General features: G+C 32.3%; 1 protein-coding gene across 1 annotated transcript; it reads left to right on the top strand.

The window, feature by feature from the left end:
- Positions 1-7192: 7192 nt before the first annotated feature.
- LOC106316762 (sodium transporter HKT1-like) lies at positions 7193-12178 on the top strand. The gene is made up of 3 exons (XM_013754636.1): positions 7193-8278; positions 11112-11342; positions 11786-12178. The coding sequence occupies exons 1-3, from the start codon at positions 7203-7205 to the stop codon at positions 11988-11990; spliced, it is 1512 nt and encodes a 503-aa protein (XP_013610090.1). The 5' UTR covers positions 7193-7202; the 3' UTR covers positions 11991-12178.
- The last annotated feature ends 9880 nt before the right edge of the window (positions 12179-22058 follow it).

The following is a 22058-nucleotide window of genomic DNA, read 5'->3' on the forward strand; positions in this document are numbered from 1 at the left end:
TCTCAATAGGTTGATAAATGTATTCCTGACAACAACAATTGTTAGGGTGTTTAGAAATATAGTTCGTCATCTAGTTGTGCTTAAAGCTAAGTTTAGGATTGATCACCCTTTAAACTTAGATCTTAGGATTAATTAAGATCAAGCCATTGCTTGACTCAATACCTGAAATTAACTAGTATGATCTAACTGACTAGATACATACGAGAGTTGGTCTAGTGAGTTAGAGAATATAAATCAAGCCCATCCGTAAAGCTTTCTGGAAGAAGTATCGATCGACGCAGCGATAGCCCTGTCGATCGATATTTTGAAAGGTGTATCGATCGATATTCGTAACGAATTATCGATCGACACTTTCTCGCGATTAACATACGAGAGTTGAAATCCGAGATCTAGATTAGATAATCAGATTGATTATATCTTAGTTTGAATTCAAGAACAATTAGTATCAATAAACCCTTAAAAATCACTTTAAGTATTACTTATCATACCTGAGAACATACTAGAATCTAGCTATTTCTCTCAACTGATAACAACCTCAAAACAAATCAATCAAGCAATAAACTTGCTCACCAATCTATTTACTGTTTTAAGACTTATAAACCAATTAATCTAGATTTATTTCAAGACCATAATCTACTGTGTAATCCTAGAGTCTCTGTGGATTTGATCCCTAAATACTACATCTGAACCTCTTATTTGAGAGAGTAATTCACTCTTTAGGGTAATTTGAGTGATATCAATCCATGAACTATATCCCTTGCTATGTTCAGTGCGTTATTTTTTTGAAGGTGCAAAAAAATATTTATTAACTTTTTCTTTTTTGTATTTATTAACTTTGCAATCATCGTTTTTTCATTTTCCATTTTCCATTTTTTTAGTCAAACCTAAATGATATCACGAATAACTTCTCGATCAGTCACACATCATTCTACTGTTCTATGTCAAACATACTTAATTTATGAGATTTTTTTTTGGATAAGTGAACAGAAAAATAAATGCACCTTAGTGACATATGTAGCAAAATTATTTTTTAGTCTTTCAGTATAGACCATCATATATTAGAAATCAGAAATGTTACAATCATCCCTTTCACAAAGCCAACGTCCTTGTTGTATACCAAGACTGCCTCCCAGATCAGCAATGGGAAGAGAACCCATACTGATATTACTTGTAAAGCCCTTGACCTCCAAGTCTTCCACACCCGTTCACTTGGTATGTTGAACTCACCTTGTGCGACGGTTGGTGAGTTATATATTTTGAAGCTTGAAAGACTTTTTTAGTAACTCTCCAATCACTACATCATCTTTTTTCGAAAAAAAAACCACACTCACATAAATGTTAAAAATCACTACATGATAGATCATTCATCCTTTCATTACTTTAGTTCAATCATTATTAACTCTAGAATTTTACAGGATAAATGATCGAATAGATAAGTTACAAATAACTAAATTAGTTTTTTTTTGAAATTTCAACATACATTATTATATATAAAAATGGAATTTTATAAGACATAATATATTTATTAGCTAGCCTATAATACTTCCTAAAAAAGACTCGTTACTCTCCACTTCTTCTTCAAAATTATTTCAGTTTCTTTATTTGTGTTAACAGTTATCTTTAAAATGTATTTGTACCTTGTAAACTTTTCTTTATATCCACAGGTTTGAGTTTTGGAAAATAAGTAATCAAATAATTTTCTTTCAAAACCTTTTCACACATGCCATCGTATTTAAAAAGTCGATGTGTTACAAATACAATTACATCTTTCCACGTTTTCTTTTAAGATGTAAAAATTACTTGGCTAGTGTTACATTTCTTCGATTATACAACATGCTAGACATTAGGGACAAATTCCACATCAGAAATAATATATAAGTAAATGGACCAATCCACTATGTTTTAGGTTAGAAATCCATTTAGATTAACATAGTATCAGAGCCCGATCCAAACAGTCTAACCTAATTCATTATCGATCCAGTCCAAAATCGACCCATTGATCTTTGCCCAAACATTCCGAGATTGAGCCTTAAAGAGCCATTATATCGAAGGGGCATACTGGGAAAAAAGGTCTCAGATAGAAAGTTCGAATGGATTTTAAGTAATATATAAGATAGATGTGTCAATCTACTTGTCACCAATTTGTTTTAGGTTGGAAGTCCATCTAGATTAACATGGTATCAGAGCCCAATTAAAACAATCAAACCCGATCTATTATCGAGTAAGCCCAAAGTCGGTCCATTTATCCAGCTCAAAGTCGGCCTATCAATCTTTGCCCAAATATTTCGAAATTGACGTTCAAAAAACCATCATCTCGAAAAAACATATTAGGGACAAATGTTTCTTTTCGAAAACTAGAAAAAATCTAACTAATATATAAGATAAATAGATCAATTCACTATCTATCTAACATATTACTTGATTTGATCAGTGGCTTCGAATATCACCTCTTATCTTTTTTTTGGCTTGATTTATAGTATATTATGGAAAGAATATAATGGAAAGAGCGTTTTCGAACCACAACGCATATGCGTAGGATCTAGATGATATATTTGCCCGTTGCTCAAAAAAAAAAAAGATGATATATTTGCCCTCGGTTTTGTTGTTTTCTGGTCGTCATTTTTGTCCTCATTTGTCCACAAACAATAAGACTCAAATTTAATTATTACAAGATATAAATTTTTATAAAAGCCAGCGCTATATAAAGTTGGCCATCGATCGAAATATACCTATATGTCGTCGTCGAGAAAGTTAAGAGGTACTTTGTAGGAAAATTTGATCCAATAATTCAAGAAAAACTATATTTTACCAACCAAGGAAGAAATGAAGTAATTATAAAATCAGTGATTACAGCATTACCAAATCATGTCATGTCTTGCTATCGTTTACCTAAGGCAACTGCAAAAAAACTGGCAAGCGCGGTTACACAATTCTGGTGGAGTCCAGGAGGAAGTACAAGAGGCATGCACTGGAAATTATGGGATAATGTGTGTACAAATAAGGAGGAGAGGATAGAGGTTTAGGCTTTAAAGATATCACTGATTTCAATACAGCGATGCTTGGTAAACAGTTTTGGCGCCTGATAGAGATGCCAAATACTTTATTTGCTCGAGTTTTCTAAGGTCGGTATTACAGGAACGCCTCACCCCTGGAACCGATTCGTTCATATTCTCCGTCATATGGCAGCGGAGTATTATTTCTACTAGATCTCTGGTTAGCAAATGACTAGTTAAACGGGTGGGATCAGGATTATCTATATCTGTATGGAATGACTTATGGTTCCCAACCACTCGCCGGAGACCAGCAAATAAAAATCAACACAATTTATACCCAGACCTTACAGTGGATTCTCTTATTGATTCTACTTCGCGAACCTGGAACTCCCAGGCACTCTGGGTTTTTATGGATCCCCAGGATGTGAAAATCATAGAAAGCATACCACTGAGTAGAACCCAGATGGTAGACAGGGATGGCTGGCATTTCACAAATAATGGGAGGTATACGATTAAATCAGGATATCAGATAGAACGGGTCTGCCCAGATAGGGAAAGACCACCTTTAGTGTTTGGACTTACAGTTGATGCATTGAAGGCGTTCTGCTGGAAAATACGGTGCCCCCCAAAGATGAAACATTTTCTATGGCAATTAGTGACAGGGTGTATAGCAGTAAAGAAGAATCTGAAAGCGCGATGAATACAAGGGGATATATGTTGTGCACAATGTGGAGCGGAAGAGGAATCGATCAACCATGTGTTTTTTGAGTGTCCTCCAGCAATTCAGGTGTGGGCTCTTTCCAAAGTACCTTCAAACCCAGCCATTTTCCCCACACGCTCCCTCTTTACAAATGTGAATCATCTCTTTTGGCGAGTCATCCCGCAGATGGAGGATCATCAATTCGCGTGGATACTATGGTATATTTGGGAAGGAAAGAATAGTAAAGTTTTTAGTAATTTGGATATGGATCCTCGAGATACGCTCAAATTGGCAGAAACAGAATCAACACTCTGGGCTGAGGCACAGGTACCCAAGGAAAACAGGAGAGTCTTACCGGTCGAGCTTACAACCCTTCCTTCGATTCCAGGAAGATGCTGCTTCAAAATGGCTCTTGGAAGGAGAATGATGTTTTCTCAGGACAAGGTTGGCTTAGTACTTTAGAAGGTTTTGCTGGTTTGTTGGGGGCGAGAAATGTACGGGCTTGTCTAACTCCTCTGCATGTGGAGATGGAAGCTTTTTATTATGGGCAATGGAATGCATGAAAAATTTACGTCAATTTAAGGTTACGTTTGCAACGGATTGTTCTCAATTGGTGAAGATGGTTTCAGAACTAGAAGAAAGACCAGCATTTGCAAATTATTTGGAAGATATCAAGAACCTGAGAGAGAGTTTCATTAGATCAAAGATCATCTATGTACCAAAGACGCAAAATTCAACGGCGGATAGCCTAGCACGCAGTATCAGGAAACAACCGTCTTTCATCGTTCACATGGACCGGGATCTCCCGGTGTGGTTCACAGAGTCAGTATGAGTCTGTTTTTGATGACAAAAAATAAAATAAAATCATTTTCACCCCTTCGCTACTCTTTTCTCTTCCTATCTCTCTTTACCCTCTTAATACAAATCTAATATTTTTTTCAATATATTCTCTCATCAAAATAACCCTAATTTGTATAAAACATTTTTTTTGTCGTTGTCGTCAAAAAAATTATTTATACAAAACAAAAACATCAGTGATTTGATACATCAAGATTTAAATATTTTATCAATTCAAATCTTAGTGTTAGATCAGTGGTCCCCTTCCTACAAACCTATCATTCAACTCACCTTTTAGATTTAAACGAAGATAAGATCTGCGTTGTGAAGGGTGAATTTATTTAAATATATTATAAAAAAATTATATATTTAATCATTTTATTTATACATATAAAATGTTTTTGTTGTTATTATATAATTTTTATTCGATGGACCGGATCAATTTTTATTAAAAATTGTAGAACTAAACTATAATTAATATATCAGGGGTTGATCGGATTGGACATTAAAAAATTACGACACAAAAACTTTACTTTTTTCCACCGAACACATTCCTGAAAAAAGTAAACAGTAAGTTGAATTATTTTGACATTTATCTTCCATATGGTTTTGAAAGGTTTCAGATCAACCATCGAATTGATACATGTCATTTTATTGATTTTAGTCGTATGCTTAAGAAAAATTTACATTTTTGTAGTTTAAAATCGTTTTAAAAAATTCAAAATAAAAAATATAAAAAAACAATATAGCATATAAGAAAAATATAACATGTAAGATTTCCTCATTTTTTTAATTTAAACTCATTTTAAAAAAATTTAAATATAACATATAAGATTTCCTCATTTTTATAATTTAAAGTCATTTTAAAAACTTCAAAATATAACATATAAGAAAAAATCTAATTTTTTATTATATGGTTAATGTGATTGTTTATTTTTTTAATAATATAAAATTTAAAAAAAAAACTGAAGAAAGATGCAAAAAATTGTTATCAGCTATTTATTTTTCATAATCATTAATTGTCATATATATGTTAATATTATTAGATAATTCTGTAGCTTTTATTTAAGAAAAGAGTTCACGTTTTTTTTTTTTTTGGTTAATATAGTGTTTTCTAGTAATTGGATTTGGACCAACATTTTTTTCAATTGATTCTTAAGCTACCACGTAAGATAAATTGACATCTTAATTAAAGGACACCTAAATAGTATTTCTTTTTGATTAGTACAATTTAAGGTTACAAATTTTTAAATGATACTCCGTTAATATACATGGGATATTTATATCAACGACCATAACTTTCTCTCTTTAAAAGAAAACTACCACAACTCTACGAAGAAATATAATAAAGTTTAAATATTTATACAAGATGTAAGTTTCACTCAGTTTTTGTGTGTGATTGTGTCCCTTAAATAATAAACTAGGTAAACATTTTAAAGTTCTGGAAAAGAATTATCTTATTGCTTTCAAAAAATTTACAAACATTCTTAGCAATCGTATATATAAGAACATAATCCTAATAATAAGAATACAATCTAACTAACAATAAACTAAATATGATATATCTCTTAATATCCTCCTTTAAATAGAGCATGAAGATCACAAATGTTCAACTTGAATTATAGTGTATGGAAAGGACGGCCAACAAGTATTTTGAAAAAAAACATTTGCCAACTGTACCGTGGTACGGATATATACTTTGTTCGAACGATTTCAGTTTTTATGTCATCTCTAATAAAGTAATAGTCTAACTCTACATGTTTTATGCTCATGAAACATAAGATTAGCTCCGATATGAACCGTCTGTACAATACAAATCCATCTCTCTAGAATACATCCTGCTTCTTCGGCTTCCATGATACATGAGAGTTTCCCAATTGTACTCTTAAATAACTAAACCTCAGAAGCGTCTCTTAAATAACTAACCTTCAAAAGCGTAGGTTAATAAAATAAGTTGTTGTTTTATAATTAGATGATTTTTAGACCGAACTGATGAATATATAGTAGACAGATATTTATATTTCGAATTTGCACTTATATTCTATAACATCTTGTTATATTACATTTGAACACTAAACTGTGAATAGAATTTATTTTTTTCAAAATTTTCATTCTTAGATATATATATATGGAGTGAAATTATTTTTTTACAGATGACTATTTTTTTAAACTGACACTTATGTAATTCACCGAATTCATAGAAGAAGTTAAAAAAAAAGAAACAAAACACATATCAATGAAACATAAACGAAAACACAATTTTATAGAGATAAAAAATGAAATCACTTATGGAGATTCAATAGTAAACAAATCGAGAGCAGAAAACATAATCCCCTTTTGTCATTTTACAATCAAAATTGCATATCTGGTTTTTGTGATTTTGTCACCCGCAAAATTTTATTTTATTTTGTGCATATGAAATCTTAAAAATAACTAAAATGAGTTGTAATACGTTCACTTTTCAATAACGATAATACATTTAAGAGATCAATATTTCTATTCGTCATTTTTCAATCGATAAAGATTGTAGTATTGCAAAATGTTAAATCTAATTAATGAATAAACATTAGTATAAAAAATTCACTATGCGCATTCGCGCGGGTTATCATCTAGTATATATATAACCTATGCCCCATGATAAATTCCTAAACCGATCCTAAAATAAAAATAAAATGGAGAGAGTTCTGGCAAAATTAGCAAAAATTCGTTTGCAACTTGCTAACTTTCGTTCCCCTTTCTTCATCTACTTCTTCTACTTCTTTTCCTTTTCGCTTTTAGGGTTCTTGGCACTCAAGGTCTCAAAGCCAAGAACCACTTCACGTCCTCATGACTTGGATCTCTTCTTCACTTCAGTCTCCGCAATCACTGTATCTTCCATGTCCACCATTGACATGGAGGTCTTTTCCAATACTCAACTGATCATCATCACTGTCCTCATGTTCCTCGGTGGAGAAGTCTTCACTTCTTTTCTCGATCTCTACTTCTCTCATTTTAGCAACTTCGTCTTTCCTCATAACAAAATTAGACATCTTATGGGCTCCTTAAATATAAAGCCTCCGACAGAGGATCGGCGTCGCGACCTTGAGAATATTACAGATCATCTTAAGCGTCCTAGCCAGATCAATGAAAGGGCGTCTAAGTATTTGTACTCGGTGGTTCTTGGTTATCATCTTGTTACAAACCTAGCAGGCTCCGTTTTAGTTCTTGTGTACGTAACCTTTGTTAAGACGGCGAAGGTTGTTCTTAGTTCCAAAGAAATCTCACCTGTTACCTTCTCCATCTTCACAACGGTCTCCACTTTTGGAAACTGCGGGTTTGTCCCGACAAAAGAGAACATGGTCATCTTTCGCAAGAACTCGGGTCTTCTCTGGCTCTTAATTCCTCAAGTATTCATGGGAAACACATTGTTTCCTTGTTTCTTATTTTTGCTCATATGGGGGCTTGATAAGATCACGAAGCGCGAGGAGTTTGGTTACATTCTCAAGAATCACAAGACAATGGGATACTCTCATTTACTCTCCCTTCGTCTTTGTGCTCTTCTTGGTTTGACGGTGTTAGGGTTTGCGATGATACAGTTTTTTGTTTTCTGCACCTTTGAATGGAACTCTGTGTCTCTTGAAGGAATGAATCCGTACGAGAAGTTGGTTGGTTCGTTGTTTCAAGTGGTGAATTCCAGACACACTGGAGAAAACATTGTTGACCTTTCTACGCTATCCCCGGCCATCTTGGTACTCTTCATCGTCATGATGTGAGCTCCTCTCTCTCTCTCTCTCTCTCTATATATATATATATATATATATGATTCAGCAGAATCAAATGGACCGATTAAAAAACATATCAAAACAAATACGTCGAAACAAATTGCTCATTTATTTTATTAAATACTTTCAAAAGTTCGATTAGATAATTTAAATATTTTTGTGCTTTCCCAATATTCCCACTTTCTAATTTTTCAGTGTTCTTATTTCTGATCTGCTGATCTATATTTTAGACTAATTTTCCCTTCATCCTTATATTTACCGCTCATTAAGAGGTGAAAAATATTCATGACTATTTATGTGAATCTCATGTTGCAATTGGGTGCGAAATAGTAGAGGCGAAAATAGTATCTTTCTGTCTTATTTTAAATATAATTCCTGTTATTTAATTGCATATATGACACACACACGCGCACACACTGACACACACACACACATATATATATATATATATATACTTTATAATTGGGCAAATTTCCAAAATAGCACATTTCAAAGTTTATATCACAAAAATAACACTAAAAAACTAAAATGACCAAAATAGCACCTTTCTAAGTTTATCCTTTGAAAATTTTAATTTTTTTTATTTTTCAAAATTTGAAATTTTATCCCCAAAACCTCATTTCTCAACTCTAAACCCTAAACCCCAAACTCTAAACCCTAAACCCTAAACCATAAACTCTAAACCCTAAACTCTAAACCCTAAACCCTAAACCCTAAATCCTAAACCCCACCCTTTAACTCTAAACCCTAAATTTGTGATTTTTGATAAAACATTAAGTGTTATTTTTGTGACTTTTGACCTTGAGTGCTAGTTTGGGAACAAAAACTTGATTTAGTGCTATTTTTGTCTTTTTCTCTTTATAATTTGCAAATAAATAATTTAATCTGATTGTTTTGATTAATTATTAATGTTTTGTAAATTATTTGACATAGTTTGGATTACCATTAAATCATTTAGCCACCTTTTATATAGTGGAACAAACTTTTCCTGGCAATGAATTTTAATACGTTTTCACTGAAAAGGAAAAAATGTGATTCTTTATTTTATTATTCAAGCACGTGTCTATTAATCATGCGCTTATGAGAGGGTGGTGCACCCAAAACTACTGATTTAGTATATGTACTAGGTGTTTTTTCAGCACCATGTGCACTAAATTTTTTTTAATCTAACTTATATTTAAAAATAAATTTTATTAAATATTATAGATTTTACTATTTTCTTACTAATATTTAATATAGATTTGATATATACTAAATCAATTTGTATAAAACTAATAAAAATGATATAACATTGTATAATTATCAAAAATTTAGCATAAACAATATTTATAAAATTTGTATATAAAAAAATAATGATCTTACGATTAGATATTTAAATTTTTGAAAGCTTTAGTAATACAAATTTTATAATTATACAAAAATAATAATATTTCAAAATTTGAAATGTTATATATGAATATATTTATTTTATAGATGATGTATGAGCTATTACCATATTTAAAAAAAATTTACCAAAAAGAAATATCAATATTAAATGTAATATATGTGAATTATTACCATATTCTAATAAGTTTGCCAAAAATATAAATCAACATGTCATATTTTTCCGGAAACCATGTCATCAATTTTAGTAGTCATGTCATAATTATTTTGTAAAATTGATTGTAAAGAGCACATGTGGCAAAATCACGCAAAATCACTTCGCAGATATAGTCTAGGGAATATGTTTTCCCTTAACCACAATATGTATATAATAATATTATATTTACGTATAAGATTCTCCCTTCAAGGTAGTGGAGGATGTCTAATAGTCCAATCTACCACCATAATTTGTTTTCTATTTTTTTTTTGTTAGCAATCTACCACCATAACTAGAAACCATTATTTGCTTGTTTATAAGGCCAGCTCCGTATCACCTAAAGTATGTAAGAATAAAAAATTAGGAAGAAAACAAATTATGGTGGTAGTAAATTTGATGTTTCTTTAGAGTGTATATCGTGTTCCATATTGGATATAGTTTCAAAAATAATATTTTTTAAAACATATTTGAATTAACAATATTTACGATGAAGATATGGTGGAATCGTTCATATTTGACAATTATCTTCAATATTGATTGGTAATATCATTAAAAGTTAGTAAAGTAGTTATATAATTTTGTGGAGACTATATTCTTATAGATATTAAATTTGATGCTTCTTTAGAGTGTATATTATTGTGTTCCATATTGGATATAGTTTCAAAAATAATATTTTTAAAATATATTTGCAATTATTTAGATATTTGAATTAACAATATTTACGATGAAGATATGTGAAAAGTTAGTAAAGTAGTTATATAATTTTGTGGAGATTATATTCTTATAGATATTAATCCGTGTTAGATCTCTAAATGTTGTGTACATTTGGATATTCTATACTTGAAAATTTTATTTGAACTACACTGTTTTATGAAACTTGACAATGTATATCACTGTGTTTTTTTTATAATGGTTACATGTGTATATTATTTTACAAAATAATTCAAGAAAAGTTGTAACATAAATTATGTATGCTAAAATATGTAAATGAAGATGCCAGTATATTTAAATTTCAACAGCAAATGGAGGATAAGAAAAGAATATACTTTGTGATTTTCTTTAAAAGTTATATTAACTGATTAAAGCAAATATTAAATAAAACATATTAAATTATTAATAAACTGGTCCAACAATTTTTGACATTATATTTTTTTAGAATAGTTTTATTTTAATAGAGTAGTATCATTTAATGAAAAAAAAAAATAGTGTCTAATATTTAAGTATGTCGTTGCGTTCACTAGGTATCTCCCTCCATACACGTTGTTTATGCCGTTGACCACCATAGAGAAGTATAAGGAAGAGGTAGAGAGTCATACTGGAAATGAAGGGAAAAGAAAGAAGACTGGATTCTTCGTGTCACAACTTTCGTTTTTGGCAATATGCGTCTTTTTTATTTCAATCACTGAAAGCCAAAATCTACGACGAGATCCACTCAATTTCAACATCCTTAACATCACTCTCGAAGTTATCAGGTATAGTTATTATCTGTTTTGTTTTATATATATACAGCATGTAACTATATCTATATATGATAACAAATGTTCTTATTGACCAAAAATATACACTTTTTTATTAGGATAATAAAATTTAACATAAAAATCAAAAAGAAAAGTATATATTTGTAAATCCTTGATAACAGATAAGAAAAAAAATCTATTTTAGTTAGCAAAAATCTATTTTGGCATATCTATTTATTTCATTTGGTTTAAAGACATGACAATTACCACTAACTAACAAGAGGGTTTCTAAACACGTGTATAGACGATCTTATGTATTTTATATGAATTGTTGTGCCGGCTATATATAAGCAGAAATCTTTTAAAACATTTATCATAAGATACAATAATATCTAATATATCACTCCATTAAAACTAATATTATTGCTGAAACAACAAATAAATTATTCATATGGCAGCGCATTTGGAAACGTGGGGTTCACGACCGGTTACAGCTGCGAAAGGCGCCTAGACATCAACAATGGTAGCTGTAAAGACACCAGTTATGGGTTTGTTGGACGATGGAGTCCCAATGGAAAATTTATACTTATAATATTAATGTTTTATGGTAGATTTAAGCAGTTCACAGCCAAATCGGGTCGACCATGGATACTTTATCCATAAAATGATATATATATATACATATGTAATTTATATAATACAACTAATCTTGTAACTGATCCCGCCATTCTCCTTAGCTAATCAGTTCATGTACAGCTCAGTCTCGGTTCCCGTCAGAACGTATACAAGTCAGTCCACACATTGACTAACTTGTCTCGGATGACAAGACCAGATTCCTTCTCTGAATCCGTCCAGCTTAGTCCAACAAGCTCAACTGCTATGTTCGGACAGACAGTATCATCTTAATCTGATTAGAACTATCCAGATGACATGTCCAACATGTCTGTCCCGTTTGATCAGTCCGACCTTGGACTGATCCAGTTCAGACATCGGGGCAGGGATGCTACACTCTGCCCGTTGTGTCTGTAGTTTTACCGTTTTTGTTCTTGTGTTATGTTAATGTAGTATACAAGCTTGTCTGTAGTTCTCTATCGTTGATGTAACATATATATATAGTAATGTTTTTTTTTCTATTCACATCCATATATAGTAAAGTTATATGTATAATATTATACGAACATAACCAGTCATATTCACAATAAAAAAAAAACATAACCAGTCACTAATATTTAGTTTTATATGCCAAGGCATTTAGATAATCTCGTTGGCTTGGTTTGGATTTTGGTTTTCTCTGTTTTAATAAATTTATCCCAATGTTATACCGAACTTAAATTTGGGCTAGTTCGTCTTGGAAACTTTAAAATCCTGTCTGGGTTATGGCTAAGATTTCTCTTCCCAAATGAACCAAAATTGAAACTCCAAAACGGTTTTATGAAATTTTGGCTTTAAACTATTTGATTAATTAATACTGAAACAAAGAGTCACGCTGCACGCACTGGTACGTTTTCTCTCTAAACCTGAGATCTATTTGTTTCACCTCCACTGTTGCATCTCTAAGCGTCGGCTCCCTCCCACCGGTATGGTCAAGAAAAATTTCCCCCCAAAAACTCCCTCCTCGTCGTTCCCACACTGGGAATGGTCAGCCCAAAGCCTCATCCTTAATTACAACCCCAACGTCTACGCCTAAGTCTTAGTCGTACATGAGAGCTCGTCCTCTGCTGCAGCCTTCCCCGCTATGGAATTGGCAAACCTTGATGTCTAAGCTGCTTCTCCGGAAACAGTATTGGTCATTCCAGCAACCAAATTGCTTGAAACATCAACTCGAAAAAGTTAACTTCCTAGATAAGACTCAAACATTTAAGACAAAAAACTATTGAGAGTACAAATGAAAAGTTCACTATATCTGAGCTGGTAATATTTATCAGCTTTGAACGATTCATTTTTAATATCTCTCCAGTTTACTTGACCGGTAAGGGACCATGATGTCTTGAACTAATCGGGCTTTGATGTAAACCAAGGTTACATCTATAATATAGCTTTATTCTCAACATAAATAGTTTTTTGAGTTTTTTCCCGTTGTGTTTTACTTTGTCGTGAATGTCTGGTTGATCATGAGTAACTTATAAAATACAACATGACCTTCCTTATCATAGGAAAGGTCACATTTCACACTCAAAAGGTGATTTTTAATTAGCTTGTATTTTAATAATTATCTTGTAATACTCCACATATTTTAAAAATCTTACAGAAAGTGTCATGAGAGTATATCGTAATAGTAAAGTTTATAGATTCTATTTTTGGGTGTTACAAAACAGTTTCATCATGGTTGTATCCTGAGATTCAAAAATCGTAATGAACCGTCACACATTACAAGTGATTTATTGAGTTAAGGAAAGAGATCAAATCTTAACTCCGTGAATTCGTCTATTTCCTTGTGATTTCTTAAACGTTTTCAGTCTTTATTTTGTCGCTTTATATGTTTTCCGTTCGTGATTTTCAATTAGGATTTTCGCGGTTTTACAATCTTCACTCAATAAATCCGTTCTCTGCTTATCACATGAATCAGATTGAATATTGTGAACACTCTTTAGCTATTGTGCAAAAAGTGTTGATCTATAAGATGAATCGTATTAGAAGACGATTTATGCAATAGTCTCTAAATGGTTTGAGATCTCGTTTTCCTAAAAAAGAAGTAAAAACAATATTTGTGATAAAACAATGTTCGAGAACACATTTTGGCGAGTTTTGGGAACAACTATTAAAAGTTTAAAAACGCCTTAGATGATTTTTGGGAACAACTATTAATGTTTAAAAAGACTTTACGTGATTTCTGAGAAGGTTTGTTATATATATAGCGACTTATATATTAAAGATTTCAATCAAATAATCATGAAATATTTTCTTATACGAATAGAACCAATAGGACGACAATCCTAATTGAGAATGTTCATCCATTTGGACTGTCTTCATGTAAAGATTATTGTTGGGCCTGATTTCGGTCAGCTAATGATTGCGCCAAGAATGATTAAAGACTAGAGACAGCCTCGATTCATATCGAAGAAGCCAGCCCGTTAGCAAGAAGAAGAGGAAATTGACACGGTCAAACCGAGATCCCGAGGATCTCTAGATAGTTGAGGAGGTTCCAGAAGAGCATGTAGCTATAAGACGAGGGAGGACCAAAGTAGAGAGGACACATGAAACCCTAGCTACTTACGCCAAGCACATCGACCTCGACCTCAAGCTCTCTCATTCTCAAGTTATATTTCGTTCTCATTGTATCATTGTAGTCCATCAACCCTTATCAATAAAAGACCATTTTAGTCAATCGGAATCTGATTACATTATCCTAAGGAGTGACTTTACTCTCTCAAATAAAAGATTCAGTTGTAATATTTAGGGATCGAATCTACAGAGAGCATGGACACATAATAGACTCAAACAAGTCATGATTAAGCTAGGCAATAGAATAATAAAGCAATAAATAATCAGTAAATAAATGTGAATAAGGTAGTTGTTCAGTTGATTAATTGATGAGTTGTTTGATGGAAGGAAGGTTGCTAGACATAGAAAGTTTTTGCCAAATAATGTGGCAGAAAAGAAGAACAAAAGAATATACCAAACAATTTTTAGGTAGAAGTTTGAACACAAAAATGTATTTTTGAGAAGCTTATTTTGCAAAAGTAGTAGTTAAAAAAAATAAAAGTGAACCTATTCTCTTCATTTTTTTTTTGCTTATTTTAAAATAGTATGATGAAGATGTTTTAAATAGCACACATCGTTTGCTAAAATTCTTTCTTGGTCTTGGTAAGCAAGAAGAAAATAATATATTTGTATCTCAACCTAGGAAATCAACAGGTTTGTTGAAGAGATTCAACACCTCAAATTAAAATGTAATGGAGACTCTTATGAATCTCAATAAGAAGTTGCAATTTGAATATTCAAACGACAGGTGACATAATAACTTTATGTGTACACAATCGAAGTTGAAAACCTACTCAACATGACTATAAAGATAATTAGAGGTAATAGAGAAAGTGAATATGATGGAACAATTGATGTGTTATGCAAAGAACATGAAATTATCCATTAAACCACTGCTCTGTGTTCACCTGAATCTAACATAGTGGCAGAGCAAAACAAAATAATCCTCAAAAGTGATTAATGTGATATTAAATCCTAAAAAATATGGGGGAAACATTGTTTACCACAAATTAAATCCTTAGAATACTGTTAAATAATTAACACAACATCATTTGAGCGTTAGAAAGGTATGTACATCCTTACAAATACCTAAATGTGTGGGTGTGTCTCGCAAAACTCACAATTCCACCACCTAAACATGTCACAATTTGTTTTAAAAATGTGAATTGCAGTTTCATTGGATCACTAGTAAAAATATAGTGGCTATAGAAGAGAAAAACGTGGCTACAAAAAAAATAAGCCACGCTTATGGATTGGAAATTTACCGTGGCTATAGCCTCGTGGCTTGAAAAAACCGTGGCTAAACGTGGTTACGAGCCACGGTTTTACCACGCTGTTTTTCGTGGCTAACAGAACAACAAATAACCACGGTTAGCCACTATCTCACCGTGGTTTTATTAAAATTAAAAATAAAAAAAAATAAACAAGAATAAAAAATAAAATAATTTATTAATAAAATATAAAATCTTATAAATTACATGTTTATTATATATGTATATCCTCGCACAGCACCACGCGCACCAGGCCATGAACCACGCGCAACATTCCTCCGGTGATAGCCCACCCCCGTGTCGCCGGTGATACACGCACCACCGCACCACCTTCATCTTCTTCAATATTGGCTCTGGAAGGAGCCAGCGAAGCTTCATCTTGGCTTTTCTTCTTCTTCCTTTGTCTTCTCTCCTTCTTCTTCTTCCTAGTTTAAAAATCTGAAACAAAATAAACACATTAATCGAAATCTGAAAAACGCAAATACGAAAAAGATTCAGTATCACCTCCGCTTCTTCCTCAGCCCTCTATGTCTCTCCATCTTCGTTACCGTCGCAGTCCACCTCCGTCTCTGTCATCTATCAAAACAAAATCAAATACATACACAACTGATAAGAGACAAACATAGATATGTGAGTAGAGGCATTGATGTTTCTTCTGTGAGCAGAGATGGAGAGATGTGTGAGCGGTAGAGAGATCTGTGTGAAAACGAAACTTAGATCTAGAAAAAAATCAGAGACGAGAGAAGAGAAGGAAGAAGAAAATAAATTAAAAATAAAAATAAAAAGCGTGTGTAGTTGTGGCCGTTCGATGGATCTTTATGAATGGTTGTGATCTAACAGGGGGTAATCCGTTCCTTTCTTCTTTTGACCAATGAGAAGTTAGTTTAGGAATTAGCATTAGATTTCAGTATTTCTTTTCTTTTTATTATTTAGTTGTTAGCTTATGATTATAGTGCATAACCTAAAGAAAATTGATAAGATTTTCAATTTAAATTTCAATATTTTGAATTTAAGATATAATGCTTCATGGTTTAATGATATATGTTTACAATATAGAGTTTATAGTTTGAGAAATAGGATTTGAGTATACTTGTTAGGATTAAATGTAAATGTTAAGATTAAATAATTGAAAGTATAAATGTTTTTAGAGTTTGAAATATATAAATTTTGGGTTTAATTAGATTTAAATATTTGTAATTTAATTTATGATATAAGGTTTGTGGTTTGAAAACATTAGATTTATGGTTTTTGTATGTAAAGTTTAAGTTAAGGGTTTAGGTTTAAGATTTATAATGGATTTTAAAGAAATTTATATTTAGAATTTAAATTTAACATTTATATTTAAAGTTTGAAAAGATGTTATATTTGTATTTTGGTTTTAGTATATAGGATATATAATTTAATTTTGAAGTTTAGGGTTTAGGGTATAGAAAAACTAAATAGCCACAAAAATAAAGTGGCTGAGTCGTGGCTAACGATTAGCCACTGTTATTTCGTAGCTAAATCGTGGCTACTAAAATAACCATGATTATTTAGTGACTGAATCGTGGCTATAAAAGAATAATCGTGGCTTTTAAAAAAATTGTGGCTAACCGTGGCTAAACAATGATTTTTTCAAATAAACCACGTACAATTTTACACTGGTACTACCGTGGCTATGCGGAAGATTTTTACTAGTGGATATATATACAATAGTGGTTCTTATTGGTTTGTGATTTTGTATATCCATATTAATAAATCATGAAACAAGAAATGCATCTTTGTGGTCACATTTTCAGAAAAAAAAAGAAGATAAATCCAAAATGAACTCGTGAAGAAATAGATGCAGTCACCTCAAACGAAAGAGAAAAATACTTACGGCACATCATTTGATGATATAAAATTATATAAACATGAATCTAGTTATATAAAATGAGTTATGGTGACAATTTCTTGGTATTTTTTCTTCTTAAAAATGAATCAAGAAATTTCATTGGGGCAATATTTACACCAGGCGCACATTCGTCGATAGAAGCGGTAATAGCAAAACAAACTATATTATCAAAAAATCGTACATGATATTAAAAGCCTTAGGGTGTAAGTTGATTTTCAAACCAATCACCTGAACAATTATCTTGTTCACCAAACCCTTAGTTTTATTTACTGCTTTAATCATAACCATCTAGTTTTAATTTGAAAACTACAAATTTATTGTGTAATCCTAGAGTCTACGTGAATTCGATCCCTAAGTACTACAATTGAACTTTTTATTTGAGAGAGTAAAATCACTTTTTAGGATAATTTAAGTGATATCAAACCTACTCTCCGGTAACAAAAATAAATGTAATCATAATGTTGATGGGTAGCACTACAAGATCTAAAAGTCAATCAAATAGATTTTAAAACTTCCTTTCTATATGGTAATTGAGCAGTGGAGATTTATATGAAAAAATCTAAAAGGTTTGTTGTCCCATAACAAGAAAAGTCTACAGACTTGTTAAGTCATTATACAAACTAAAATAAATTCTAAAATAATGGCATGGATGTTTTGGCCATGTTCATCTTATGATGTCAAACAGTTCAACTTTATGAGTGTGCTACGTTCATATACATCAAAATTACTCTTCACAGATACATTTGCATTATTTGTATGTTGATCAAATGCTCAATTGAAAGTAATAAAGACATGATCAGTCAAATTAAAAATATTTAGGGTTGCAAGTTTGATATGAAATATATGGAATTAATGTATGTCATTATAGGGATTAAATCACTAAAAAAAAATCAAGGAATCATATTGTCTTAAATTCATTATGTTGAAATGATACTTGAAATATTCAAAATCTACTCAAAATGGGAATTCAAAAACTCTCATATACTTGAACCTTCACCTGATTAAAAATATAAGTGAAGCGGTGTCATAATTGGAGTATACTCATGTAATCAGAAGTCTAATGTACTTAACAAACTGCATTAGCCCTGATCTATCACATGTAGTTAATGTATTTAGTCACTACACAAGTAATCCAAATCATATACACTAGAAAGCTATAACTAGATTATTAAAGTAGTGATGCTATACTAAAAGTTATGTACTAAGCCTGTGGTAAATAACTGAATGTTTTAAAAGGATAAAATGATGCTAACTGGATTTCCGACTGTAAAGATCAAAATCCACAAAAGTGGATATGTTTTTACACTTGGTGGTGCAGCAATGTCTTAGAAATCTTACAACCAACTTTGTTGGCCAGATCGACAATTGAATGTGAGTTCACAACTTGAGATAAATGTGGAGAGGAAGTAGAATGACTTCAAATTTGTTTTGAAGATATTCACATGTGGATAAGCCAATTTTTTAGTCACATGTAGATTCTGATAGTCAGTCAACTATTTACCGGTTATCAATTTATATAATGGTAAATATTTTCATATTATAAGACAACATAAAACTATTATAGAAATAAGCCAAGGAAGGAGGTGAGAAGTGACTGTGGTGGTGCTTCTCAGATGGCAGAGGATCGCATTGTTCCATATGAACATCCCACAAGCTCAATGGCTGGTCAGGGAAATGACGATTCTAATGGGAGTAAGGAGACACTACAAGAAAACATATCACATTTTGACCATATTTATGTCCAACAAAAATGGTCAAAAATAATTGTGATCTCATTTTGTCCATTTTCTAATGAATAACAAAAATGGTCCAAAATTGGTTAGAAATATTTAACCAAAATATATCGTCAATAAGTGGTCAGAAAATTTGACCACATTTGTAACCAACAACAATGGTCAAAAATAATTGTGACCTTAATTTGTCCACTTTGTGATGAATAGGAAAAATGGTCAGAAATTGGTTAAAATTTTTTACCATTAAGTATAGTCATTAAGTGGTCAAAAAAATTTGAAAACATCCTTACCATTTTTTGACAATGTTTCTAATTTAACCTAGATATCAAATCTTCTTTCTTCATTTTCTTAAATTCAGTTTTCTTATCAAGCTGCCGCATCAAACCTCTTCTCATTCTCTTCTCTTTTTTTTTCTTTTTCTATTTCTCTCCTTGATCTTTTTCTTCTTTGCTAATTCAGTTTATTTTTCCTTGTGACAGGTCAATGGATAGGAGTTGATGACCTAAAGCCAGCTGGAACTTCAGAACCAGAGATCAGTGAGACCAGTATATCCCCTAGCGATGAGTTCCTGGTAAATTTTTTTTTATTGATTTTTTTTGTTGTTTATGCGACAGTATTATTCAAGATGCAAACTATTTCCTTTGTGTATTTCCAGAAAGTCCATATTCAACATCCAAACTTGGGTTGTTGTCCCAGAGTATATGTACATAGAGATCATACGAAGGGAAGGAAACAGCAACTGCAAAAGAAGTTAAACAAGGCTATGTGTGTAGATAGAGATAGAGGGATATAGAAAGACCAGTGTTTCGACCGAGAAGTTAGTTGTTGGTGTCTTGTGTAGAAGTGAGTCTGGGATTTGAGAACAACCAGTTCAAAGTGTAGTTCTTTCTTGAGTGGAGTTACTTTTTTGTATGTTTTTTATCATGCCAAATTTCTTTTTTTTTTTCAGATAACTTTAATTCAAATTTATTCAATTTCATTAAATTTTACTATATCCATAATGTTATTATAATTAGTTACATTGATAGCCTTATAAAATATTAAAATAGTTAGAAAGTCAACATAAACAAGTGGTCAAAAGTAATCAGAAAATAGACAAGTATTTATGACCATTTTGTAACATATGTTTTCTGACGAAATTTATGTCCATATAATATGGTCAAAATTTTCTGACCATTTTTTTAACCATATTCATTTTCTGATGGAGTATTTTGACGGTCTTATGTGGTCAAAAAGTGGTCAAATTAGGGTGTTTCTGACCACTTCCTAACGAAATTAGAGGTCAGAAATTAAATTTTTTTCTTGTAGCGAGAGAGTGGTGGTGTATAGAAAGCTAAACGTTTAGCGAGCACCATTGTAACTCCATCCAGAGTCACTTCAGCTCAAGGTGACAACGTTACTATCCGAGCCAAGTGTACGCCAAGGTCACTCACATTCTCTCCCTCTAGTTTGCAAGTGGAGGCAAATGGTTTTGAGAATGAACAAATTATTGGAGCTCTGAATGATATGGAGTTAGTGGATCGGAATAATGATGGCAGTATGATGGAGTGTGAAGCGCAGGAAGATGATTTATTGGGAGAGGATCTTATTGCAATGGAAGATGTGCATACTTATACTTTGGCTACATCTTCAACTACTTAGGAGCTTAAAAAAGGAAGCAAGTCCGCAAGGAGTAGTAATAGAAGGAATGTCCCATTGGGCATTCAATCAAAAAAAGAAAAGTTCCTTCGTCGAGGATCTTCAAGACCATGATCAGCTATGCCTCCTGGGTCAATAGTTCCTGAGAGGATACGACAGCATCGGAACAGCAAAAAGAAGGAAAGAGTAACTGAAAACAAGAATGGTGGTTCGATGGGTTCCAAAAACCCATCCAATCATCATCCATGAGGACGATCAGTTGGAACTATCGAGGGGTTGGGAGCGACCTCACAGTTCGACGCCTCACAGAGATGTGTCAGAAGCATCGCCCAAGACTTGTGTTCCTTTCTGAGACGAAGAATAGAAGGCTGTTGTTGCAAAACATTCAGGGCGACTTAGGATTTGATCATTTATTTACCGTTGAGCCACTTGGACTCAGCGGAGGTTTAGCTTTGCTTTTTACGGATGAATTTCAAGTTAATGTTTTATTTTCGAATAACAGAATGATTGACATTGAGCCAGTTATTGATGGAATAAAAGTCTTTATGACGTTCGTTTATGGAGACTATGTACAAGAACAAAGAAAACAAGTTTGGGAACGTCTTACGCGTTTCTCAACAACAAGAAATGGATCTTGGTTTATGATAGGAAATTTTAATGAAATCACAGGTCATAATGAAAAAGAAGGAGGAAGACAACACCCTGATAGCTCGTTTCTACCTTTTAGACAGATGTTTAGCGATTGTGGTATGCTAGAGTTTCCATTTACTGGGAACATGCTATCATGGGTGGGAAAGAGAGCGGGAGGATCAACTGTTAGATGTCGTCTCGACAGAGCTGTTAGAAATGAAGATTGGCACAAGAAATTCTCTCATTCTGCTGTAAAATATATGAGGCTATGGGGTTCAGATCATCGGCCGATCCTAGCAGATATTCTCACAAGACCTATAAGAAAATCGAAGAAATTCAAATTTGACAAAAGGTGGCTGGACAATGAGGAACTGAGACAAGTAAT

The sequence above is a fragment of the Brassica oleracea genome, chromosome C9, assembly GCF_000695525.1.
Source record: "Brassica oleracea var. oleracea cultivar TO1000 chromosome C9, BOL, whole genome shotgun sequence".
NCBI lineage: Eukaryota > Viridiplantae > Streptophyta > Magnoliopsida > Brassicales > Brassicaceae > Brassica > Brassica oleracea.

Bases quoted from the DNA above. Each gene is read 5' to 3' on its own strand.
- LOC106316762 (XM_013754636.1), top strand. From the start codon at position 7,203: ATGGAGAGAGTTCTGGCAAAATTAGCAAAAATTCGTTTGCAACTTGCT. The intron at 8,279-11,111 runs GTGAGCTCCTCT...TGCGTTCACTAG, and splicing joins GTACTCTTCATCGTCATGAT to GTATCTCCCTCCATACACGT. The intron at 11,343-11,785 runs GTATAGTTATTA...TTCATATGGCAG, and splicing joins ATCACTCTCGAAGTTATCAG to CGCATTTGGAAACGTGGGGT.